Source organism: Balaenoptera borealis, assembly GCF_965194805.1.
Source record: "Balaenoptera borealis genome assembly, chromosome: 16".
Classification (NCBI taxonomy): domain Eukaryota; kingdom Metazoa; phylum Chordata; class Mammalia; order Artiodactyla; family Balaenopteridae; genus Balaenoptera; species Balaenoptera borealis.
The window spans coordinates 3,546,526-3,573,293 of record NC_138872.1 but is presented as its reverse complement, the minus strand read 5'-3'; the positions used below and the strand labels follow the sequence as shown (position 1 = coordinate 3,573,293).

Genomic DNA, 26,768 nt, shown 5'->3' with positions numbered 1-26,768 from the left:
CCAAAAGACATAGATTGGCTGAATGGATACAAAAACAAGACCCGTATATATGCTGTCTACAAGAGATCCACTTCAGGCCTAGGGACACATACAGACTGAAAGTGAGGGGATGGAAAAAGATATTCCATGCAAATGGAAATCAAAAGAAAGCTGGAGTAACAATTCTCATATCAGACAAAATAGACTTTAAAACAAAGACTATTACAAGAGACAAAGAAGGACACTACATAATGATGAAGGCATCAATCCAAGAAGACGATATAACAATTGTAAATATTTATGCACCCAACATAGGAGCACCTCAATATATAAGGCAAATACTAACAGCCATAAAAGGCAAAATTGACAGTAACACAATCATAGTAGGGGACTTTAACACCCCAGTTTCACCAATGGACAGACAGATCATCCAAAATGAAAATAAATAAGGAAACACAAGCTTTAAATGATACATTAAACAAGATGAACTCAACTGATATTTATAGGACATTCCATCCAAAAACAACAGAATACACATTCTTCTCAAGTGCTCATGGAACATTCTCCAGGATAGATCATATCTTGGGTCACAAATCAAGCCTTGGTAAATTCAAGAATATTGAAATCGTATCAAGTATCTTTTCCAACCACAACGCTATGAGACTAGATAACAATTACAGGAAAAAATCTGTAAGAAATACAAACACATGGAGGCTAAACAACACACTACTTAATAACCAAGAGATCACTGAAGAAATCAAAGAGGAAATCAAAAAATACCTAGAAACAAATGACAATGAAAACACAACGACCCAAAACCTATGGGATGCAGCAAAAGCAGTATAGGGAAGTTTATAGCAATACAATCCTACCTTAAGAAACAAGAAATATCTCAAATAAACAACCTAACCTTACACCTAAAGCAGTTAGAGAAAGAAGAACAAAAAAACCCCAAAGTTAGCAGAAGGAAAGAAATCATAAAGATCAGATCAGAAATAAATGAAGGGGCTTCCCTGGTGGCGCAGCGGTTGAGAGTCTGCCTGCCAATGCAGGGGACACGGGTTCGAGCCCGGGTCTGGGAAGATCCCACATGCCACGGAGCAACTGGGCCCGTGAGCCACAATTACTGAGCCTGCACGTCTGGAGCCTGTGCTCTGCAACAAGAGAGGCCGCGATAGTGAGAGGCCCTCCCACTGCAATGAAGAGTGGCCCCCACTCGCCACAACTAGAGAAAGCCCTCGCACAGAAACGAAGACCCAACACAGCCAAAATTAAAAATAAAAAAGTTAATTTAAAAAAAAAAAGAAATAAATGAAAAAGAAATGAAGGAAACGATAGCAAAGATCAATAAAACTAAAAGCTGGGTCTTTGAGAAGATAAACAAAATTGATAAACCATTAGCCAGACTTGTCAAGAAAAAAAGGGAGAAGACTCAAATCAATAGAATCAGAAATGAAAAAGGAGAAGTAACAACTGACACTGCAGAAGTACAAAGGATCATGAAAGATTACGACAAGCAACTCTATGCCAATAAAATGGACAACCTGGAAGAAATGGACAAATTCTTAGAAATGCACAACCTTCAGAGACTGAACCAGGAAGAAATAGAAAATATGAACAGACCAATCACAAACATGGAAATTGAAACTGTGATTAAAAATCTTCCAACAAACAAAAGCCCAGGACCAGATGGCTTCACAGGTGAATTCTATCAGACGTTTAGAGAAGAGCTAACACCTATCCTTCTCAAACTCTTCCAAAATATAGCAGAGGGAGGAACACCCCCAAACTCATTCTACGAGGCCACCATCACTCTGATACCAAAACCAAACAAAGATGTCACAAAGAAAGAAAACTACAGGCCCATATCACTGATGAACATAGATGCAAAAATCCTCAACAAATACTAGCAAACAGACTCCAACAGCACATTAAAAGGGTCATACACTATGATCAAAGTGAAGTTTATCTCAGGAATGCAAGGATTCTTCAATATACGCAAATCAATCAACGTGATGCACCATATTAACAAACTGAACGAGAAAAACCATATAATCATCTCAACAGATGCAGAGAAAGCTGTCGACAAAATTCAACACACATTTATAAAAACGCTCCAGAAAGTAGGCATAGAGGGAACTTTCCTCAACATAATAAAGGCCATATATGACAAACCCACAGCCAACATCGTCCTCAGTGGTGAAAAACTGAAACCATTTCCACTAAGATCAGGAACAAGACAAGGTTGTCCACTATCCCCACTATTATTCAACATAGTTTTGGAAGTTTTAGCCACAGCAATCACAGAAGAAAAAGAAATAAAAGGAATCCAAACTGGAAAAGAAGAAGTAAAGCTGTCACTGTTTGCAGATGACATGATACTATACATAGAGAATCCTAAAGATGCTACCAGAAAACTCCTAGAGCTAATCAATGAATTTGGTAAAGCAGCAGGATACAAAATTAATGCACAGAAATCTCTTGCATTCCAATACACTAATGATGAAAAATCTGAAAGTGAAATTAAGAAAACACTCCCAATTACCATTGCAACGAAAAGAATAAAATATCTAGGAATAAACCTACCTAAGGAGACAAAAGACCTGTATGTAAAAAATTATAAGAGACTGATGAAAGAAATTAAAGATGATACAAATAGATGGAGAGATATACCATGTTCCTGGAATGGAAGAATCAACATTGTGAAAATGACTCTACTACCCAAAGCAATCTACAGATTCAGTGCAATCCCTATCAAACTACCACTGGCATTTTTCACAGAACTAGAACAAAAAATTCCACAATTTGTATGGAAACACAAAAGACCCCGAATAGCCAAAGCAATCTTGAAAGAGAAAAATGGAGCTGGAGGAATCAGGCTCCCTGACTTCAGACTACACTACAAAGCTACAGTAATCAAGACAGTATGGTACTGGCACAAAAACAGAAATATAGATCAATTGCACAGGATAGAAAGCCCAGAGATAAACCCATGCACATATGATAACCTATTCTTTGATAAAGGAGGCAAGAATATACAGTGGAGAAAAGACAGCCTCTTCAATAAATGGTGCTGGGAAAACTGGACAGCTACATGTAAAAGAATGAAATTAGAACACTCCCTAACACCATACACAAAAATAAACTCAGGGGCTTCCCTGGTGGTGCAGTGGTTCAGAGTTTGCCTGCCGATGCAGGGGACATGGGTTCAAGCCCTCGTCTGGGAGGATCCCACACGCCGCGGAGCAACTAGGCCCGTGAGCCACAGCTACTGAGCCTGCGCATCTGGAGCCTGTGCTCTGCAACAGGAGAGGCCGCGACAGTGAGAGGCCTGCGCACCGTGATGAAGAGTGGCCCCCACTTGCCGCAACGGGAGAAAGCCCTTGCACAGAAACGAAGACCCAACACAGCCAAAAATAAATAAATAAATTTACAAAAATAAACTCAAAATGGATTAAAGACCTAAATGTAAGGCCAGACACCATCAAACTCTTAGAGGAAAACATAGGCAGAACACTCTATGACACACATCACAGCAAGATCCTTTTTGACCCACCTCCTAGGGAAATGGAAATAAAAACAAAAATAAACAAATGGAACCTCATGAAACTTAAAAGCTTTTGCACAGCAAAGGAAACCATAAACAAGACCAAAAGACAACCATCAGAATGGGAGAAAATATTTGCAAATGAAATAACTGACAAAGGATTAATCTCCAAAACATACAAGCAACTCATGCAGCTCAATATCAAAAAAATAAACAACCCAATCCAAAAATGGGCAGAAGACCTAAACAGACATTTCTCCAAAAAAGATATACAGATTGCCAACAAACACATGAAAGAATGCTCAACATCATTAACCATTAGAGAAATGCAAATCAAAACTACAGTGAGATATCATCTCACACCGGTCAGAATGGCCATCATCAAAAAATCTACAAACAATAAATGCTGGAACATGGGACTGAGTGAACTGATGAGGATGATTATAATTTTTGTGACTTTCTGTTCGAATAATTAAAAAAAAAACAACACAATAAATGCTGGAGAGGGTGTGGAGAAAAGGGAACCCTCTTGCACTGTTGGTGGGAATGTAAATTGATACAGCCACTATGGAGAACAGTATGGAGGTTCCTTAAAAAACTAAACATAGAACTACCATACGACCCAGCAATCCCACTACTGGGCATATACCCTGAGAAAACCATAATTCAGAAAGAGTCATGTACCAAAATGTTCATTGCAGCTCTATTTACAATAACCAGGATATGGAAGCAACCTAAGTGTCCATCAACAGATGAATGGATAAAGAAGATGTGGCACATATACACAATGGAATATTACTCAGCCATGAAAAGGAACGAAACTGAGTTATTTGTAGTGAGGTGGATGGACCTAGAGACTGTCATACAGAGTGAAGTAAGTCAGAAAGAGAAAAACAAATACTGTATGCTAACACATATATATAGAATCTAAAAAAAAAAAAAAAAAAAGGTCAGAGGAACCTGCGGGCGAGACGGGAATAAAGATGCAGCCCTACTATAGGGTGGACTTGGGAATATGGGGAGGGGGAGGGGTAACCTGGGATGGGGTGAGAGAGTAGCATGGACATATATACACTACCAAATGAAAATGGATAGCTAGTGGGAAGCAGCCACGTAGCACAGGGAGATCAGCTTGGTGCTTTGTGACCGCCTGGAGGGGTGGGATGGGAGGGTGGGAGGGAGGGAGATGCAGGAGGGAAGAGATATGGGGACATATGTATATGTATAAGTGATTCACTTTGTTATGAAGCAGACACTAACACACCATAGTAGAGCAATTATACTCCAATAAAGATGTTAAAAAAAAAAAAAAGAACACAGAGGATAAGTTATAAAGCCCTACGTATGTGTAACTATAATCCCAGGAGAGGAGATAGTGAATGTGACCAAAGCAATATCTAAGAAATGATGACTGAGAAGTTCCCAAAACCAATAACATATATCAAACAATAGATTCAAAAAACCCCATGAACCCCAGCAGGGGGAAAAAAAACACCCAAACCCTGGTGCACCACAGAAAACTGCTGAAAATCAAGATCAAGATCAAAATCAAAAATCAAACTGCTGTCAGAGAGTAAAAAAAAACAGGTTACTTTTAAGTAGCATCAATAAGACTAGTAGATGACCAATAGAAACTATGAAAGCCAAAAGACTTAGAATAATAACTTCTTTAAAGTGCTATAAAATTGGACTTAAACTACACATTGGATAGATGGACCTAACAGACCTATACAGAACTTTCCATAGAACAGCTGAACACACATGCTTCTCAAGCACACATAGAATATTCTCCAGGATAGAACATATGTTAGGCCACAAAACAAGTCTTAATAAATTTAAGAAGACTGAAATCATATCAAGCATCTTTTCTGACCACAAATTGGGCAACCTAGAAGAAATGGAACCTAGGAGAAACATATAACCTATCAATACTGAATCATGAAGAAACAAAATCTGAACAGACCAATTATTAGTAAGGAAATTGAATCAGTAATCAAAAACCTCCCAACAAGACAGGTCCAGGACCAGATGGCTTCGCCAGTGAATTCTACCAAACAATTAAAGAACTACTAACACCAATCCTCAAACTCTTCCAAAAATAGAAGAGAAAGGAACACTTCCAAACTCATTTTATTAGCCAGGCTTATGCTGATACCAAAGCCATACAAGAACACTATGAGAAAAGAAACTAGAAAGTTCTGAAAGAAAAAACTGCAAGCTAGAGTTCTATAACAAAAGTACTATTTAAAAATAAATGGAAGAATCATCCTATTTGTTATTAAAACTTATTACAAAGTTGCAATTACTAAAAACAGTATTAAAAATAGGAAATAGACAAATGGATCAATAACCAAAAGAGAATCCAAATGCATACCCAAGTATATATTGGAACTTCATATATGAGTAAGAAGGTTTTGCAAATAGTAAATGTAAATTAGTCAATAAATGCTCCCAAATGCGCAAACTGGCACTGGGAAAACTGACTCACCATATAAAAATATAACATCAAGCCCCTTATTTCCCCCATTCACAAAGCAAACTAGATGAATTAACTACCTAATGTAAAATGAAAATGTTTAAAAACCATTAGAAGGAAACACAGGAGGATATCTCTATGACTCTGCAATGTGAAAACATTTAAAACATAAAAAGCACAAAGCATAAAAAGTAACAGATATAAACTTTTTGTACATCATTGTCTCCTTCTCTCTCTCATACACACATACATAATTTCATTAAGGACTCTCTATTCACTCTGAATCCAGTACTTAGTATTGCCCCAGCAGGTCCTATAACCGTGAACACATTCACTGGCATAACTCACACCCTTCAAGCCCTAGAGAAACATTTCATTTGCCTATGCCTTTAAAAGAAGGGGACTGCACTTAATTACACTATTCTGTTTATTTTGTATGTTAGAAATCTTCCGTAATAATAATGTTTAAGGGACTCGGGGCGGGGCCGGTGGGGGTCGGGGAGGAGGGTAGGCTGAAACAATGCAGAGAAGAAGCAGGTTGTGCTGATATTGACATTTTAGTCTCTGCTTCAGAAAGGAGGTAAAATTTGAGCAACCTAAGTGCTCAGGTAAGAGAAAAGACATCAGTTAACTGTCAAATTAACTGCTCTTCCTCTGGCAGAGCAAAACTACTCTGTTGATTCCTGCATAATGAAAAACTGCTTCCTAATAGTGCCAAACGTCCATTTTCTTGCTTCTCTTTGTATTCCAACTTGTGGCTCTGGAAGTACTAGCAACTAAGTGTACAGTATTTGCAACAATTGCACATGGTGACTGAGAAACATTCTGTAGTTCTAAGCAACTGCTATTATTCTTTAATTTTTATATATGTAAATCTAGACAACTGCATGAACATGACATATTTACAGTTAGATGGCAAGCAAACACTAGAATAGTGACTAAGTTTATTTTATAAAAATATTTAATAAGATTTATTCAAAAATAATTTCAGTGTTATTAGAACAATTTTATTTAGATTAATGTTCATTAGTAATTTGTATCTACCTTAATTTTAAGAAAAATTTAGTATTTCAGAAAGTATTAAACAAACAGTACTTTTTTATTTTTTACACTTACTTCATGTTTCTGGTGAAAGTATACTCAAATTAGTACATTTTGAACAAAATTACATGTTGTTTTAATCCTTAAATCATACTGTCAATACAACACAAAATAAGTAAAAATCTTGACTATATTTACTGATTTTGCTAAAATGAAAAGAAGTTTATGAAATGTGTACTGATTTACGAATTATATAGGTCATTATTACTTATCCAAAATTCGGCAGTCCATCATCAAATACCCATAATAAATGCGTTCAGTTATCTTTGATATTTTGCCAACACTAAGTCATAAAAATAATAGCTTCACACAAAACTTTTCTATTTCGTTACGACGAGGGTATCTGTGTGAAACTTAAGACTTTATTGCACCACTTGAAAACTCGATTGAAAAGTTTAAGCACTTAAAATATTTCAGGGGCCTCTGTTTGTACTCCTTCCCTAGGGTCAGCAACTGCTGGGGCGGGCCTGCCTATGGCGGAATGCTTTCCTGCTTCACAGCTACAGCAACCTGAGTGTGAATTTGCCATGTCATTTACAAGGTTACTCTGAGACATGACCTACAGCCCAGAGGAATTACTTACGGCCAAGAGGCACACAAGGCTCACAAGACAGCTTAGTTCCTAGTCTACTTTTGTGCAAGAAGTCCGTCAAGGGGAAGGAAAATTAATTAATGTCTACCCAGGCAGAGTTTTTTTTAAGTAAAGAAAACTGAACTAAACAATCCAGCGACTCCTCCCTCCCTTCCAAGGCTGAATGCATATACTGCCTCTAACAGAGCCCCAAACTGGGTACCATCCATGATGCAAGACAAACACCTGCGACTGAGAGGGAAGGCTAAGTCCTGAGAGGAACGTAAGCGACACACTCATCTTTCCACCGCCCTGAGTAAACAGTTGAAAATACCTTTATGGGGCTTCCCTGGTGGCGCAGTGGTTGAGAATCTGCCTGCCAATGCAGGGGACACGGGTTCGAGCCCTGGTCTGGGAAGATCCCACATGCCGCGGAGCAACTAGGCCCGTGAGCCACAACTACTGAGCCTGCGCGTCTGGAGCCTGTGCTCCGCAACAAGAGAGGCCGCGACAGTGAGAGGCCCGCGCACCGCGATGCAGAGGGGCCCCCGCTTGCCCCAACTAGAGAAAGCCCTCGCACAGAAACGAAGACGCAACACAGCCAAAAATAAGTAAATAAATGTATTTAAAAAAACCCAAACCTTTATGAAGCGCTATGCACGAACACAAGCAACAACAGAACGACCTGGGAGACCCAGCACAGAATTACACTTTTTCAAGACGAGTCTGGGGCGGGGGGGGGGGGGGGGGGGGAGGGGGGCGGTGTCAACTAAGCGGGCTTGGCGCTCTGGTTTCCTTACAGGCAACACAGACGTTGGGACAAGATGAATGCACATGCGCAGGCGGATGGAAGGAGGAAGATTTAAAAAACACCCAACAACTTAACACAAGCATATATTCTTTCCCCAAAGCTGAATGAATGAATGCAGCAAAGCCCTCTGCGCCACCAGAGCAGCCGTCCAACAGTTCAGACTGTGACGCCGGAGGCTGCCCGCGAGCTGGGGAGGAAACACCACCTTCTCCCGTCACCACAAGCTACTTCACGACACCTGTAGTGGATCACCCACGACACCCAGCGCACAGACTCGTTTCATCCTCCTCCTTCTGCGACCGGGGACATCAGGATATGTGGCTTCCCCCGGAAAGGGGAACCAGGGAGAACGCGCTCGCGGCAAAAGGCTGCGGGGCAGGGGCCGGGGAGGAGGGGCGGCGGCGAGAGGGGAAACACGTGTGCGCACTTGGCTCTCCCGAAAGCGGAGAGCACGGGCCGCCGCGAGGCCAGCTGCTAACCCCTCCCCGCCCCCCCCACACACACCTGGGCGCTGTTACATCGTTTCGGAAGCTAAGCTGTAGGTTCCGCGCCCGCTCCGGAAGCCCCGCCCGGCCCGGCGCGTCTCCACCCGCGTCGCCCTCAATTTCGTGATTCCGGCCAGTGCTCGCGTCCTCGGTCATCCCCGACCAGCGGATCCGCGCTCCCCCGATCCCCCCAACCCCACCCCGGCCCTGGACACCCGCCGCCGGCCCCTCACGACCGCACGCTCCGCGATCCGTCGGCGCGAGACCCGCACCGCCCACCGGAGGCCCCGCCGGAGTCGGCCCCCCTCAGCCCCGGCGGCGCCGCCGCCCCGGCCGTTTCCTCAACGGCTCGCCTCAACCGTCCGGAAGCCGCTCTCTCGCTCGCTCGCCCGCCCCCTGAGGCCCAGCCGACGCCGCAGCTCCCCTCGCGCACCCCGCTGTCAGGGAAGTCCTCCCCGGCGCCCAGCTCAACCTGCCGGCTGGAAGAGGCCTCCGCGCGTAGTCCCGCTGCAGCTGCCGCCCAGCGTCGCGTCTCCGCGCTTAAGCGATCGCCGCGGCGCCTCACGCAGCCGAGGGAAGGCGGGAAGTGCCCGTCCAATCGGCGTCGCGTACGGTCGGCGCCGCGTCCAATCAGCGCCGCCGGCCTGCCAGGCCCCGCCCCTCACGCCGGCGCAAGTGCCGCCCGAGGCCGGAACCAAGGGCGCCGAGGTGGGCAAGGCTCAGAGCCTCAGGTAAATGGGCCGGCCGCGCCCCAACCCGACGCCGACCCCTGACCCCGCTCGGCCGGCGGCCGCGCCGCGAAGCCCTCCCCGCACGGACGCGCCTCGAGAGGAGGCGACAGTGTCCCTCCTCTGCCCGCAGGACTTGAACGTGGAGGGCCGGAAGCGCCGGCGGCTCAAGAAGACTCCAGGGCTCCCGACAGCCACCGCGAAGGCTGGAAGGGGCCGCAGTGACACGGGGGCACCAGGCGAACCCACGGGGGCACGATGGTCAGAGTGCCCAGAGACAGGCCCACGCTGCGGGCCAGCTGAGGGCAGCGGAACCACTCCGGACCTGTCCCGGCTGACGGCCGCGCCTCCCGGCCCCGCCCCCGCCCTTCCGGCCCCGCCCCGCCCCGCCCCTGCCAGGGTTTCCTAGAAGCAGGGGCTGCGAGAGACTGCCCTCTCGTTAGCCTGAACCCCAGACCCCTGGGGCACAGAGCGCTGAGGCCATCTAGGCTTGGCACTGAGGGGACTCATCAACAGTGTGTTCCCAGGCTTTTTAGAATGTTTCAATTTAAAGTATCAGTTTAAATGATAAAAGCAATGGATGCTTGTGGTGTAAACTGTGCAAGCAACTCAAATAATTACAGCAGACAAGCACAAAAAATTAAAAGTTAGTGATTTCTCACCTTGCCACTTTTTAGTAGAGAGAAGAAAAATGTCAGAGCCCTTTTCATTGTTTCATGTGTTCAGAAAGCCCAAGGATTGTTTCAGAAACATCAGTAGACTACCACATGGAAGAAAAAAATCATTTTACTTAACCTTATTTGAATTGTTTTTAAATAGGTTTTTAGATTATGATGTCAGATGGAAAATCTTATCGCTCATAATCCGAATGGGCTTTCAATTAAATTTAACAAGCTCTTACCGGGTACATCTTAACCACATGGCAGAGAGAAGTTGGGCTTTGGCGTGGGTTTGAATGCTAGCTTTGCTACTTACCAGCTGTGGGGCTCTAGGTGAGCTCCTTAAACCTCCCCAAGCTTCATTCATTTCAGCTGAGAAAATGAGGAAATTATCTACCAGGTAGTGCAATTTGCAGAATTAAATGAAATCAAATACATACAGCACCTAACATTTTAGGCAAGCAAATAAGAGAGGACACAATAAGGGTTAGTTTCCTTTCCCTGTGTTCAAAGCTTTGTAATTGAGTGAGAGTCACGATCGGGGTGCTGGGGGGGAAGGCAGATACACACTAATTATTCCATATACAGGCTTCAGGAAGCACTAAGGAAGTACAGTAACTGTCCCATCCCTTATGTCCCCCTAGAGCTTTCTTCACATGTAATACTGACCTGGCATAAAAGGGTGTATTTCGGTTTCTCAAAGACATACACAACTGTGCTACTGAAGTTGAGGTGCCATTATACAATGCATTGATTTACTTATCTAGCCAAGATCCTAAATGTGACAGCATTTTAGGATGGATAAGACTTATGTGTGAAATGACAGTCAGCATGCTTTTAAAGCCTTGTTTCACAGTAATTAGACCACAAGAAAAACACACTTCAACTAACAACTTGTGCACATATACTTTAATATTTAGGCTTAGGTGAAGACACCTTAAATGGCAGGTATTAAAATATGTTTGGGAGACAACCCAAGAATTGCACAATCCACAACAAAATTTGAACATCTAGGCCACATAACTGTGTTTTCAGGCCTGAAAATCTCCTTAAGCTGTTCCAAAGCTTCTTTATTAACTAGACAGGTATATTTAAGCTTTAAAATTTTTTAAACATTGATCTTTTTTCAAAGGCACATGGAGATTCTCTTAATATTAAATATATAACATTTACTTCATATTCCATGACCAGAACCTTTTTGGTAAGTGACCTTCATATGGATTATAAGATTCTCTACATGCCTTTACATAGCAATACATTTGCCAGCTCTAGCTCCTACCTGAATGCTGTGGACAACTGCCTTGCACGCTGGGCTGGGACCCAGGGCATAGCAGCTGAGGCCCTCACAGGCTTGCTGAACTAACTGGACAGTTTGTCAAATAGCAGGAAATGCAACCAGGCTTCTCTCCCTCTTGCGCGTCAGTGGAGTACACAGTGCTAACAGCCAACGATTGTTCAATTTAGTCACAATATTTTAAATCAAAGTTCCATATTCTTAGATCAGAAGGTACCAAAGAAAGCCATCCCTGTTGATGGAATTTTAAAAACAACACAGTTGCAATTATAAAAAAGAAATTGGTTAAAAGGCAAAACACATCCTTTACATACTTATTTGACAAATGGCAACAAGCATTCAAAAATTTAGAGTCAGTGCATTGGTGACAGCTATCACAAAATTGATTACACTGGTTTCAGCTGTCTCAGAAACCAGCTTCCCAAGTTGGAGACCGTGTCCATCTTAGCTGGGTTTTCACACCTCAGTGCTAGCACCTGCCGTGAGACCACCACTCAGAACCAAAAACAATCGCCAGCCCCTCACTGAGGTTTTAAGTTCTTGTGGCACTCTGCAGGGGACAATGGCCTTGACTTCTTGGTTGGAGATTTAAAAAAAAAAAAAACAGCATTTAACGTTTTAAAATTGGGAAACAAGTCCAGACGAGGTTATAAACTTTTCTATCTGAAGGCACAAAGAACAAAGTTGGCAGGTAGCTGATAAAACCAGACATATATAAATACAGTTTAAAACACTTAAAAAGTATAAATATTTGTGTATTGTTTTTCCTCCAGTCTGGCTGTTGCTGAAAATACTTGCTAGTTCCACTTGGTAACGTGATTTCTGAAAGATGACTGCTGGAACCTTTGACGCTTAAGAAGACATAAAGAGAGTCACCTTAATTCATCAAAAACGTCATCGCAAAGGGCATCGTTGCCCGAAATTCCATAGAGTTGCCTGAAAACTGAAATAAGGCAGAATTTCTTTAAATATTTAGGTAGTTCAAATCTAAACAGAATGGCCTGATAAAGTGCAGATACATAATTATCAAACATGTACAAGAATAATACATGACGTGCAAAAAGAGACTGCAGAAAGGGCTCTTTTGCTAGTTAAAAGTTTTAAGCATTTTCTTCCTTCGCAATTGCTGATGCAGGAGACACACAGCCTAACCGGGCAGCCTGAACTCCCAGGAATGGTTGTAAGATGACCGGATGAGGCATAAATTTCATGCCTATTAATAGTTTCCCGGCTGTTAGAAGCCTACAGACATTGGCAAGAAAATGTGATCTCAGGTTTTTCTTGTCCCAGGGCAGGAATGCCACAAGGGACCATAATGGGAGTCACACTGTACATTCTGTTTACAATGGGCACAAACACACAAAATGACTTTTTTCTTTTTTAGCTCATTAAATCCAGAATGTTCCGAAGAAGGCATCCACTAAGGGTAAAAAGTCCCAACGTCACAATGATGATAAATAACAGCTATATTCACAGAGACCCAATCAGGACACATGCAAAAACCCCAGGCTTTCCCGGCGGGAGGATGCAGGCCTTTCCAAAACCACCTGCCTGGGCCTTCTTCAGAGGGGCCAACGCACCCATGCGTCTACCCACCCAGCACCCCGCCCCAGCATAGGACACAGCTCGGCCTTCTGGCACCTGAGGTTACTTTTTAGACCAAGTGACACAGACGATGCAAGTAGAAGACAGGACGGGCCATGCCAGCACACCTTACAGCGGGAAGTGAGGTCAGACGACCTCGGTTAGGGGACGGGGTGTGAGGACGGGCCACTGCCCAGATGCGAGAGCCCAGCCAGGAAGTGAGCGCGGGTGCGGCCTGCGCGCGGAGGCTCAGATGAAGTGGATCCAGCTCTCCTCGCACTCCCCGCGCGGCATCTGCAGCGCGTGGTTGCGGCACGTGAGGCTGTAGTCGCGGCCGTCATTGTTGTCCCAGTACTCGGCGCCCGCCACGCGGTAGCGCAGCGCGAAGTGCACACGGGAGCCGAGCTCCAGCAGGAACGGCGGCACTGGGAAGCCGAAGGCGAAGACGTCCTCGGCGCCCTCGGTGCCCGCCGGCCCGCGCCACCGCGCCGCCGCCTCGTGCGCGCTGCGCCAGTCCGAGAACGTGTAGCGCACCGCCACCTGCTTCTCGAAGGCCAGGTTGCGCACGCGCGCCGTACCGCTGATGCCCAGGTCTGAGCAGGTGACGCGCTCCAGACACACGAGCTGCCGCCCCAGGCGCTCGCCGAAGTCAGGGGCCTCGACGGGCGGCGGGAAGTCGGGCACCAGGCACTGCAAGGTGAACTCCAGGTCCTGGCTGCTGCAGCACAGGTCCGAGTTGATGGCGAGCCGCGACAGCACGTGCAGCGGCACGGACGGGTCGTCGCCCGCGTTGAACACCTTGACCTGCGCCAGCTCCAGGCCCAGCGCGTCGGCGAAGCGCACGCGGTGCTGCTGGCTGCAGCCCGGCCGGCACGCAGCGCCCGGCGCGCCCGCGCCCTTATGGCGGCGCTCGGGCGAGCTGGGCAGCGAGCGCGCCCGCCGCAGGATGATGGGCCGAAGGCGGGGGTCGCAGCCGGACGGCGCGGGCGGCGGCGGCGGCGCGCTGCCCGGGCTCCCGGGGGGCCTGCAGGGCCGCGACTCCCGGGCCGCGCCGCCGTCCAGGTCCGAGAGGCAGCTGAGGCTCCGCGGGGCGGGCTTCCGGAAACCGGCGGCGGCGGGGAGGACCGCGGAGCCCGGGCCTCTGGACATGGCCCGGCCGGCCGTCGGGCGATGGGGAGGTGGAACCGAGGGGGTGGCCTCCCGACCCCGCGTCCGCTCCCTCTGTGTCCCTGGCCGTGCTCAGCAGCCCCTGGGGAGGGTCCGCCGGAACCTCTGCCTGCAGGGGATCCAGTGGGCCGGCTGCGCCCGGACAGCCACTTCGGCCCTCGAGTCCTCGTCCCTCGAGTCCTCGCCCGGGTTTTTCGCTTTGGGCAGCAAAAAAAAAAAAAAAAGAGCTGATTTCAAGAGATGAGTGCTTGCTCCCGTGGAAGTTTTTCGGGACCACCGCGGAGCGCGGGGTGGCGCCGGCCTTCTGCTTCCTCCTGGGTGCCTGGGGGAAGGCGGTGTCCGCCCAGCGGCCGCTCCCACCCCCGGGCCCTGGCGTTACTTACGCGGCTGCAAGTTGTCGGTGCAACTTCCCGGCGAGCCTCCGCCCCGCCCCTCGTGACGCGGCCCGCGCGCGGACTCCCGCCGCCCGAGCGCCGCCGCCGCGCCTGCAGCAGCGCGCCGCAGTTCGGCCTCCCGCCCCGGCCCGGGAAGGAAGGCCGGCGGCCGCGTCACGTGTCCTCGGCGATCGCGAAACAGGTCTGATCAATCTCTGTCCGCGTCTGCCTGGCCCGCCCGCCGATCGATCACAGATCCGCGTCTGCACAAACGGAGGACCAGGACCGTGCATGCTGCTGGTCCTCGGATTTCTGGGTTAATGGGGGCGGGGGAGGCGTGCAAAACCCGGCCTTTCCAGGAGCTCGTCCCCAGGCTGATTTTAAGCCTCGAGGGTAGCCAGCTCTTTGGACGTTTGCACTGCAGCCTGGACCCTAGGCCAGACCGAGGGAGCCTCGCTACGTAGAGGAGAAGCGTCCTGTCCCCACGGCACCCACAATGCTTTGCCGCCCGGCACCGTCCCCGGGGGTGGGGAGCGGGCGGCTGCGGCTGTCTCGTGGCGCCGCGCCTGAGAGGTAGATGTGGGAGCAAGAGTTCTTACCCTGGGGTGACGTATGCGGTTGCCCTTAAGCAAGCAGCCTCTGGCGCTTGGGACGCATTTTTGGAGCCAGAATCTCAGACTTTTAGCTTTGTTCCGATGGGAGCCGGAACCGTCAGGGAAACCGGAGCTTGTTTTCTGCATCCTTAGGGACCCTGCAGGCTGTCATCTCTAACTTGGTGCAGAAAACGGCACAGCCTAGGGTGTAAAGCTTGTCAGGTGAAGTGGAGAAGATGGGAGTGCACTTTCTAGAGAGCGTTCTAGAGGGTTCCTTACTGTCCAGAGGGACAAAGCAGCAATAAAACCAGGCTAATTGGAGGAGGGTTGGTAAAGAACGTTTTCTACGTCCAAAATGAATCAAGCCGTTGATTATGGTATAATTCATTCATTGTGAGGGCCCGCATGTGTTTTTTATTCCCATCATGTGTACACTGACCAAAATGGCACACATGCTTCTTTTGAAAAATAACACAGCAAAGTTTTAGGAAGGAAATAAAAATCTTCTATAATCCCACCTCTTCCATTTTTCAGAGGCAGAGGATATTACGGAAGAAAAACACGTATTCATGTTCAAATGGGGCACTTTTAGTAGGCCACTCAAAATAAGAGGGGAAAAGCAACCTTGGGTGGTACAAATCAACAAAATGTCACAAAGAGATAACATCGTGTGATGTGTATGAAGATATTGATAGCCTTTTCGTGGATTGATGTGATAGTGAAGGCAGGAGACTTGGAAGGGAGCCTCCACAGTAGAGCTTAAGCTCCACAAGAGCAGGACATGTGTGTAATCCTGCCGTTTTCTAGGCACTCCTGTATTTGTTGAAAGAACGAATGAATGAATGAATGAATGGACATGGGAACTTTGGAGCAACACCCGACCTTAATTAGCCCCACAAATTTCCACAGCGTGTTATTTCCAAGGAGATTTTGTGTGTGTATGTGTGGGTATGGGGAGAGAGAGAGAGGGAATCCATTTGTAGTAGTGTGATCTTGTATCTAATATCCACTGTGAAAAACAAACAAGCAAAAAAAGATTAAACCGTAAATAGAAGGCAATATCCTCCCACCAGTTTTTCTATACAATTTGAATATTTAAGAACAAGTGAAAACCAGCACAATACTGGTGATAGGACCGTTTGCAGTCAGTACTTGCCGACACTGTTCTGTTGCTTCTAGTTCCGGTGGTAAGGAGTCCTTTCCAAATATAACAGGAATAAAGAAGTTACTTCCCCTGCTGCCATCATCTCCCAACAGACTGAGCAAGAATATTTTGAGCGCTACAGCAAAGGTGATGTAAACTTTGAAGTAAAATCTTATTTAGATTTGTTCTGTTTTTTTTTTTTCCTGTTTGTTTCTTTTGTGTGTGTGTGTGTGTGTGTGTGTGATCAGGGTGTTTATTAACTACGTGTCTGTTTTTTAGACAGTCCATCAAACCCTAGATGATGATCAGCCGTGTGACTTTTTCAAGAAAGGGAATAGGGTGAATAAATCTTATCAGAAAAGCAGGTAAATAGTTTTTCATGTAATTGCTTTGTCTTGCAAAAGGCACGTTATCTCAGTTCTCCAGATTGATATGTGTGGTTGGGAAAAAAATATGTCTGTTGATAGGAAATATATACTTATATTTCTTGTCTGGCAGAAATGATTTTAAACATTACTAGTTGGTAAAAATTCCAGAGGTCATACATAATTCTTGCACTCTTAGCAGAATCCACAATTTGGGGTAAGCCCCTTAATCATCTGTCTATGTTAGTTTCCTTTTCTATAAAAAGGATACTGATAACTTTTACGGATGCACACAGACAGCTAGAGGTAAATGAAAGTTTTAACAATATTGGCTATGAGTTCTAAATAATGGCAATTCCTTTATCCATTTCGTCAACATTTACTGAGCACGTGTTACGTTACTGGCAATGATTTAACCTCCAACGTGTTTATTTGTTAAGAAGTGACACATTTTCAAGTAATTGCTTAGTGTGGTGGAAACACAGACGAATGTAAACCAAACAAATGAACCTCTGAGGTTTCCACAAAGCATGTTTACCACCCAATTTTTTTAACCCCACCAGACTGATGTTGCTGAGAAGTATTATTCATCTTGGCAAAATGCTATGTTCTTGGTAAATAAGTCAAAAAGAAAATATTTTCACCTCTGATACAAGATCCTGCCTCAGAATAAATTAGAGGAAGAATCAGTTGCCATGCTAGTAATGCACACGGTATTCACAATGTCTACTTCCCCGCCATTCAAAGGATTGCATTAAACCTATTTTTTAAATTCATATTGTGTTAAAAGGTATGATTGTATTCCTATTCCTCTACTAAACAGTTTTCCTGAGTGTGTTTTCTATTTGAAAACACTTTGATAAGCTTTTGGTTTAAGGTGTAGGTTGTATATGCTACACTTTTCCTTAAGATTTTTGTCAGCTCAGAATTACCACCAATCAGTGATTAAGTTCTGTAAAACTTGTATTTTAAATCCTGTTTACATTTAATTGAAAATAGGTATATAAAAGAAAGCTGTGGATTTTACTTGTTCATGTTATTAAACACTGCTCATCATTAGCAGAACAGATTGAGCGTCCTATGAGAGATGTTTTCCAAACTAATGTTTAAAATGATAATATAAGCAATTTATGAAATGTTAGTGTTTTTCTTAAAAGCTAATGTTTGATGTAAAATAGAATCCATGCATTTACTCTGGCACCTACACTATGATGTTTCCTAAGTAGAGTATCAAGTGGAAAATTGTCCTGTAACTTGTTCTGTGAGTTTAGAGGCCTCACATTTTCTAATACCTCTCAATAGCTGAAATATACCACTAGGGGATTCTTTTGGTTCCTTTGTTCAGTCACCGGCTGGCCAGTTTTTGTCAGATGGACTAAGAATTGCAGGTTTATTTCTCGCAGCAATATGAATGCAGGCCCCTCTTGGAATAAAGTACAATGTCCAAAGAATTCAAGAAAAAGGCAGAGTAAATCCCAAGTCCCCTACGTCTCGTCCCAGCTGAAAAGCAGTCTCGGAGGATGTGTCCCCCAACCAACTGAGGATAAACTGAAGGAAAGCATTTCCCCGGAAGGAAACCCCAAAAGGAGTCCCCTTGGCTACAGGTGTCGGGAGTCCTCAGGGAACAAGTTGTTTCTGGACTTTCAGACGATGAAAATTGTCAAAGAAGATGCTGAGGAGGACAGTGCCAGTGACCTCTCTGATTCAGAAAGAATCCCCGTCCCCCCTTCTCCCCTCACGCCTCCAGATCTTCACCTTCGAGCCGAAGAGATTGATGCGGTTCACTTCGATCTGCACCCAGGGCAGGGTCCCACCCAGCCCGAATACTGTTACCCCGACTTCCTCCCGGCCCCGTGTAACTCCTGGGACCTGCGGGACATGGCTGTGCTCCTGCACTCTGAGCGCAGGACAGAGGCCGTGCCCAGAGCCGCGGGGCCGCTGGGGAAGTACGTCGACAGGCTTGTCCAGCTCGAGTGGCTACAGATCCAGACTGTCCAGTGCGAGAAAGGAAAGGGGGCCAAGGCGAGGCCTCCCACTGCCCCTGGGACCTCGGGGGCTCTGAAAAGCCCTGGGAGAAGCAAGCTGATTGCCAGCGCTCTGTCCACGCCTCAGCAGGAAGGGCCTCCGAAGTCAGGCCCTTCACGAAAGAAAGACGTGCACCGGGAAGACGTCCATCCGTCCTATTACACATGTGAGGCTTCCACCAAATCCCTCGATGTGCTGAGTAGCAGCAGACTGTGTTCTCAGAAGCAAACCCTGGACATGCAGACAGAGGAGAAGAAAAAGAAATCCAACAAGAGCTCCAAGCTGCAGCACTGGCATCTGTCCTGCGGGGACGGCGGCGACCCTAAGATGGAGAGCAGCGTGAACCTTTGCTTTCCCAGGCAGCCAGCGGTGATCGGGGACTCCACGGACACCTACAAGTCCTCCAGAGCGCCAGCACATGCAACTCTTAAGAAAAAGGGAAATGCAAATAATTGTGCTCGAGCCACTATATCCAGCGAGAAAAAGCTCAAAACAAATGGAGTAAAACCAAACACACACAAATTCAAATCATAACTGAGATGATGAATTGCAAGGACCTGCAGGTGCCTCAATATTGGAGCGCTTCCAAAAGTTACAATACTGTGAATTTTAAGAGACTTTGGGATTACTGACACTGAAGAGGTTGACCAGTTCTTTAGTCCACGCCATGCCCACCCAAGCCACAACAGGGTCGTTTCCAAAGAAGGGTGTCTTTCAGTAACCATATTTTGTGTTGACAGTCTTAGGGAAATGAGAGCCCTTCAGATAAAAATTAACCAAGTTCTGTGCCATATAAAGAAATAAAACGACAGCTCTCCAAGGGAAGAGTGGACTGAACTTCTGAAACCTCAGCCAGGCCACGTACAGCGTATGTAAACTAGTGCGTACTGCTTCAAACGGTGTAGTATCCTGAATGTCTGAACTAGGGCTCTCTGCATCCTCATCCTAAACTATTCAAGCAGAAGGTCCGGGCATCTCACTCCTGGGGAAGCTTCGGCTCTTCCTCGAGTTACGGAGCAGCTATTATGAGCAAAGTCATTTATCACTAAGCTGCCTGCTCCTTCCAGACAGTGGAATCTAGTGCTTTCAAACACTTTCTCTGACGTGGGTTTAAAAAAAAAACAAGGCCTTTTCAATTTAGAGGTGGTGGCGAAGTCCATTTCGATATTCTCTAAGCTGAAGTTAAAATAGCGTGCAGGCTTCGTCCCAGTGGACGTCGGCGGGCCTGAGCACGGTTCTTAGCACGTGATGGGAGGAAGAATGAAACAGTTGGCACCAGAATCCCCGGCATGTGTGGCTTCTCTGAAGAGGTGCCGTGGGAAAAAGCATCAGAATGATGATCTGTCTTCATTTGCGAGAGCAGGACTTTATAATCTTGCTGGGAGCAGGGGGTGGGAGGGCGGACCACGGATCAGGTTACTGAACGTCTTAACCTCCTCACCTGGCCCTGCGGCTTCCTGACTCCCCTGAATGCTTCTTATTTAACCGCTGTTAAGTCACATCTACTTGTCCCTATGGTTGTGCTGAGAGATTTCTCTTGATATTATGGTGGATACCTGTAGAACCTTTGCTTGACTACTTCTTGATATACAGTATGTTTTAATGACTGCAGCTGATTTTATCCCTTCAAACGATTATTCTATTTGTTTTTTTACATATATGTTTCTGTTTTCTCACCTTTGGGACAAATGAAAAACTTGGCACTTTTCATCTGAAAATATTTACTAACTCGCAGACTTTTCACCCAGTAACTCAGTGTCATCCAAGGCGCTGTTTAAGTTAACATAAAGACAAGATGCATTTATAAAGAATTAAAATAATAGGCCAAAGTTGAATATTAAGATGCCATTTTAAAATCTGATTTTAATCGTATTAAACAACAAAAATTTTTATGGTAATTTTTTTCCTTCTAAGACTTTTATTTACAGAGTCCCTCTTATATTCTCTCTCACACCACCCTACTGGAGAAAGCACTGCTTACAATAAAATCTTATGCATTTTTATAAATGAACAAACGATGCACATCTGGCAGGCATTACTTCCATGGTTCGCAATTATACTATAACTTTTGTACTCAGTATAAGTATAGTGTTTTGAAAACATAGTGCTAGTCTTACTTTTCCTTTCTGTGGTTCCTGAGTGGCACCCCACATGTCCCTCGACGGCCCTGCTCCTGTGAGTACAGATGGGTTAGTCCTATATACACTGCCGGCACCCAATTCATGAGCCTTTCTCTGCTAGATTTTTATGCAGCTCTTTATGAAGTATTCAGGTTCGATAAATCTCTGTAAGCACATTACATATATTTACACACATATATATACACACATATATACTCCTGATATTAATCCTACAGGGTTTATGCTGAGCTGCTGCCTCTCCCAGTAATGCACCTGTGCAGGTACCCTCAGAGATCTGGAGGGTGAGGGTGAGGGTGACGTAGTTTACCTTTCCCGGCCTCGTGTATTTCTGAGCTGATTAAGAAATGTTGAGGTAACGCCTCGGATGTTACATTTGTTCCTAGCTCTTTGACTTGAAGTTGGTTGCTTAATTTGGGGGGATAGCTATAATGTCACATGTTAAGGCAGTTTTAAAAGCCTGAAAAAGTGGCTTTACTTGTTTACTTTTTTGCCTCGGGTTGGTAGTTTATTTTAACCAACATTATTGTTATTGGATCAGAGCTCCTAATGAATATAGGTTCATTATGGAACATAAGCACAATTTTGTGATTTCTGATGCACATCTTTTAATGCACTAAATGCTGCAGATAAGGATCTCGCCATTCAAGCAGACAACATTGGAGAGTTGAGTCAGGAGTTCATTCAGTTCATCAAATTGAAGCCATTGAATCTTGTGACATGAGTCATTGTATTTCTAAGAAGTGCCTCTCATTTCTGTGGAGTTGTTTACATACATGTTGCATTTAAACCAATTAAAATGATCCAATAAAATAAAATAAATGGTAGCAAAAAAACCCCTCCAAGTTTAGAGAATGTAAGAAGAACTGCTTCAAGCTTAGGATCAGGGGAAAAAGTTGTAAAAAAGTACAAAAATGAATTACAAAAATATATCAGTATTAGCTACAATTGTTTAGGTTGGGACTATTTCTCAAATCTTTAATGACTAAACTGGCTGAAGGCTTGTAACTTAACTGGAATAGGGTGGGATTGGTGGCTATGACAGAAAAGATGGGGGAGAGGATATCATTGATTAGTAGTGGTTCTCAGGCCTATTTGGTTAGTTTCCAGAAAGAAGGATTTCTACCTTACATGTTTAAATATTATCTATTTCCTCTTTCCTTTATGCTCATTTACGTGAGTAGTAAAATAAAAATAGAAAACTCTTGGTGGTACTGTATTTCAAGGTAATAGAGAAGCAGTATTTATTACTTATTCATGTACATGTACAGAGCACCATTCAAAATGGCCTGAAAATATTCAGCATGTTATTTGCTGTGTATTTATTGTATGCTTGGTTTTGTGTATAATAAAACAATACACATAGGTTTTTGTGAATCTGGACTTTTTCCTTCCTCGAGATCAATTAAACACTAGAAAAATATTGCCTGGATTTTTCTGGTATGGTTTTCATTTGCCTTTTATGCAGTTTTATTTCAGAGTTTGTCTTATTTCTCTCCCTCATTAGTTCAAAAAACTGCTTGAGGGGGAAATTCTGTTCCAGTTCCTTCCTTAATACTGAGCAGCATACCTGACAACAGTGCTAGCTGCATCTGAGGAGCAACCCTGGCTGTACCTTTCTTGGGTCCCTCTTCCTTTTATTACCCCCAAAGGTGGTTAGGGAAGCAGATGAAAATTCAGTAAAATTGACATAACATGTGATAGAAATCTATTGCACGTTAACGTACACGTCCAGAAACGAGCCCCGTGTCTTTTTCGAGGAAGTCCCCCGGTTAGGAGGTGGCAGCTGTGAGCAGCTACTGGCGTAAGCGTTCTGAAAGTTTTTCTGCTCCTCTTTCTAAACTCACTCTGACAATGAGGTGCCCTCTTTTGAGTCTACCAAATAGTGGCAGTTTAAAAAAATAACTTTGGGGTGTAAAAAAGCAAGTTCACTGAGTAAATTGACATCTTACTGACTTTATTCTGTGATTCACGAAATCAGCAGCACCCAGTCCAGCAGCTAGAAAGGGGCTCTGAGGGGCTGTATGAAATGGAACTACAGGCAGAAGGGAGCCGGACAAGAAAGCTATACCAGCAAAAAGCAGATTGGTTGTGTCAAGGTCGCCTTCCTTTAGGGGCCAGGATGGCAGGGGGCGACCAGGCAGGCGACTGAACGAGTCCCGTGTAGGCTGTTGCGACAGACGGGCTGAAGATTCCGTTTCGGGACAGCTGAAACTGTTGCTAAGTCTCGGTTTGGTGAAGTGGGGCTTAGCATAAGCGACTCATTTGGGGCCTGCTGTCTTGTTTTTAACGGGGTTTACAAATAATTTTTTGATAATTTGAAAGTTAACCATGCTGGAGGTTTTAAATCATTTGTTTGTACAGAAAATGGTAGATTATCTTTGGATGCGGCTCTTTTCTTATCCACAAGGTGGCAACTAAACCTTTTCGGGCAGCACTGAATGGGTTCTGTGAATGCCTTCTGACCAAATGGAGACGTTTTTCTTGTAATCAAAAAGACATGGGGAGTGGGGAGGACTGTTTGATTTCAGACACAAGAAGATTAAGACTTTTCTCTTTGAAAGATTTAAGGATTGATTTGAGCAAAAATCAATTCAAATTGAGCAGCACCAAAGCCTTAGAGGTTAGCAGCACTACTTCCCGGACAGGAGCTGAGGGTGGAAAATTTTATAGAGAGGATGCAGAAGCAAGGGAATCATTTGATTGGCTGTGGCTTAAGTGGTCGTGCCATTTGGGAAAGCCTGATTGGCTGTTGGTGATTGGGTTGTTTTTCCTGCTCTTGAGGCATTTGCGGGAAATATTCCGCTTAGGGTTTGGGCTGCTTAGGTAGGTGAAGAAGGGGTTAAAACCACCTCAGTCCAAAAGCCTCCTTGCATCATTACTTTGATATCATAAAACACTATTTATAGCATAGAAACAATGTTCCATGAAGGAACATAAATCATTCGTTTATAAATATCTTCAGAAGGACCCTGTTCAAAAAATATCATTAGTATATCTCTGTCCTCAGCAATTTGGTATTTAAGGAATTAACTGTGATAACACTGGAAAATATATATCGAAATTTAAAAATGGGATAGTCGTACATATAACTGTCCCAGCTTGCATGATATTTTAGAGAAAACTAATGATGCATATTTAACTTTCAATTCCGTTCAGCTAGCACAATTTTATGCCTTGCTCCTCGTATTGTGAGCCCCACTTCAGACCCACTAATGGTGAAGGAGTTCAGAACACACCACCCCAAAACATGTCGCTCTGGCATTTGGATGATTTTGAGTTAAAGGCACTTGAAAAACAGCAAGTACAAGAAAAACACTCCTACCTTTCTGCATTCTCTTAAAAGCAGGAAATTAAATTCCTCTATGAAAGATGTGCTCCTTATAGCAGGAGGAAAGTAACGTTTTTCATCGTCAGGGATGAGAAGTTGAGACCGAGAGAACTCTACACAAACTTTATTTGTTCAAGTGATTCTTAACTTCCTCTAGTCTTCCACATCGTGTAATCACTTTTCCACAATTGCCCACTTTGTTCAATCTAATATAAAAGCAAGTTAGTGTCACCATTTCTCTGAGTCTTCATTCTTTATGAAGGCTCCTGGGTCCTGTAAGACTCGTGTTAAATAAATTGGTGTGCTTTTCTCCGTTGATCTGTCTCATGTCAATGTAGCTGTCAGGCCCAGCCAAAAAGAACCCTAAGAGGGTGAAGGGGGGCAGAACTTGCCGCCACAAAATATGCCTCTTTGGCATGAGGATTTTTTTAGGCTGATCATTTTTGAGAAACAGCAGACACTGGAGAGGCTTTGAAAACTGAGACGTTACCCTTTTGTAAGAAGACATTTACATTGTTAAGGGAAATCTCCATCTATAAAGGTGTCTTCCTCTCTGTACCTGGAAGAGGAGGATGAACTAAATCTAGAAATTCTTATCAGTCTTATCAACTCTTATATTAAGGCAGGAGTTAAACCTGCATAACAACTATACTCTCGTTTCCTGTGCTTTTCCTGACAACTTCCTTTCACTCGCTCTCCCAAATCCAACATCTTTTGTCTTTAGCTGGAGATGGTATTTATGGCGGCTAGGCCATTTCTGGGAGTTCCTCACTTTTCCTGGGTGTCTCCCATGTATACAGGGAGCATACAGGTTATTCAACTTCTGTTGGTTTTCCTCGTGTTAATCTGTCTTTTATTACAGGGGATCTCAGCCAAGAGGCTAGAGGGTAGGGGGAACATTATTTTTCCTTCCCCATGTCAACTACAAATTGGCACTTGCCATTGGCACTTGCCATCTACCTCTACAAGGATTAAATCACATGTTGCTGTAGCTGCTGACCTCCGACACCCCCTGAAAGGAGTTCAGGGTGGAGAGCAGGAATGAGGCACTCTGTGCTCTGGGAAAAACTGGCAAAACAGGTCTTCAGATAGTTAGATATTTTCAGGAGCCGATTTTATGAGCCCACTTCTTGTATCTCCTCATATCTAGAAAAGCACTAAAATCCTTCATGGTGACGTCTGCTCCTTGTGACTAGCAGAAACCTTCTGCAAAAAGATATGCGTTTGATCGCAGGTACTCCCCCTTCACCAAAATCACATCTACACTGACCTTCCCCCCTACTTCTTTGGAGCAGTTTCTCAGAGCTATCTGAGATGCTGTCTCCCAGGCTATAGTCCTCATTTTGCCCCCAATAAAACTTAACTCACAACTCTCACATTGTGCTTTTTTTTTTTAAGTTGGCACTCATTAGGGTAAAGGTAAATGTTGGCTTCCAGAATCAGAGTCTGTGTTTTAACAACATTTTTGGAGGTTAAAGTTTGAGAAACCTGCCTTTATGGCACTTAAAGTCTGCAAGGTTGAAGTGGCTGCTTTGACAGCATTTCACCTGCTGGACCAGTCAGTCCCCTCTCGTGCTTTGGCCACTAACAAAGTCTTCTGCTTACCTCTGTCTACTTCCTCCAGGGCTTAAAGGCACTTAGCTGGCTCTTCACCTCAAGAATAGGTCACTACTCAGCCATCAAAAAGAAGGAAACTTTGCCCTTTGCAACAACATGGATGGACCTGAAGGGCATTATGCTAAGTGAAATAAGTCAGACAGAGAAAGACAAATACTGAATGATATCACTTACATGTGGAACCTAAGAAATATAACAAACCAGTGACTATAACAAAAAAGAAGCCGACTCACAGATATAGAGAACAATCAAGTGGTTAGCAGTGGGGAGAGGGGCAATATAGGGTAAGGGATTAAGAGGTACAAGCTGTTATGTATAAAATAAGCTAAAAGGATATATGTAGGGAATATAGCCAATATTTTATAATAACTATAAATGGAATATAATCTTTAAAAATTGTGAATCACCTGTAACTTATTAATCTTGTACATCAACTATACTTCAATAAAAAAAAAAAAAAAGCATAGGACACTAACCTGCATGCTTCATGGCTCTGATGACCTGTGCCACAGGTGGGTATGAAGGAGTGGAGGTGTCTCAGAACACATCCACCTTGAGTATGTTTTTCTTACATCCACACTCTTCTATTTTTAAACTCCAGGTGTAGAGAACTCACCCTGCCTTCAGCTGACTTTTTCACATACTTCATTCAACATTTGGGCCAGGTTTGGTAGGGTCACCACTTCCTGTCACCACGCTTTTCCTCTGAACTCATCTCTCTGGAGATGTCCACCTTAATAAAGGAAACAGAAAGAAAAGGAAGGTTTGGCCCTTTTCCT

At 44.6% G+C, this 26,768-nt stretch overlaps 4 protein-coding genes across 7 annotated transcripts in view; 1 reads left to right on the top strand and 3 right to left on the bottom strand.

Moving 5' to 3' along the window:
* The window catches only part of SYCP2 (synaptonemal complex protein 2), an 80,522-nt gene extending 69,368 nt beyond the window's left edge, over window positions 1-11,154 (bottom strand). Inside the window, exon 1 of the mRNA XM_082361010.1 lies at window positions 10,361-11,154. The gene's annotated coding sequence lies outside the window, so the exon portion shown is untranslated. The remainder of the gene's footprint in view (window positions 1-10,360) is intronic.
* Window positions 11,155-11,244: 90 nt separating this feature from the next.
* Window positions 11,245-14,511, bottom strand: PPP1R3D (protein phosphatase 1 regulatory subunit 3D). The gene has a single exon (XM_082361033.1). It carries the CDS (start codon window positions 14,382-14,384, stop codon window positions 13,485-13,487), a length of 900 nt encoding a protein of 299 aa, XP_082217159.1. The 5' UTR covers window positions 14,385-14,511; the 3' UTR covers window positions 11,245-13,484.
* On the top strand, window positions 14,511-20,792 carry FAM217B (family with sequence similarity 217 member B). 4 transcript variants are annotated; one of them, XM_082361030.1, is made up of 5 exons: window positions 14,864-14,978; window positions 15,904-16,184; window positions 16,584-16,660; window positions 16,793-16,878; window positions 18,282-20,792. In XM_082361030.1, the coding sequence occupies exon 5, from the start codon at window positions 18,286-18,288 to the stop codon at window positions 19,435-19,437; it is 1,152 nt and encodes a 383-aa protein (XP_082217156.1). In that variant the 5' UTR covers window positions 14,864-14,978; window positions 15,904-16,184; window positions 16,584-16,660; window positions 16,793-16,878; window positions 18,282-18,285; the 3' UTR covers window positions 19,438-20,792. The 4 variants fall into 4 exon arrangements, with proteins under 4 accessions (XP_082217154.1, XP_082217157.1, XP_082217156.1 ...); XM_082361029.1 differs by having other exon boundaries at window positions 16,549-16,660; XM_082361028.1 differs by lacking the exon at window positions 15,904-16,184 and having other exon boundaries at window positions 14,511-14,978.
* Window positions 20,793-20,935: 143 nt separating this feature from the next.
* The window catches only part of CDH26 (cadherin 26), a gene marked incomplete at its 5' end in the record, with an annotated part of 102,318 nt that continues 96,485 nt past the window's right edge, over window positions 20,936-26,768 (bottom strand). The window contains 1 exon segment of the mRNA XM_082362336.1: window positions 20,936-26,722.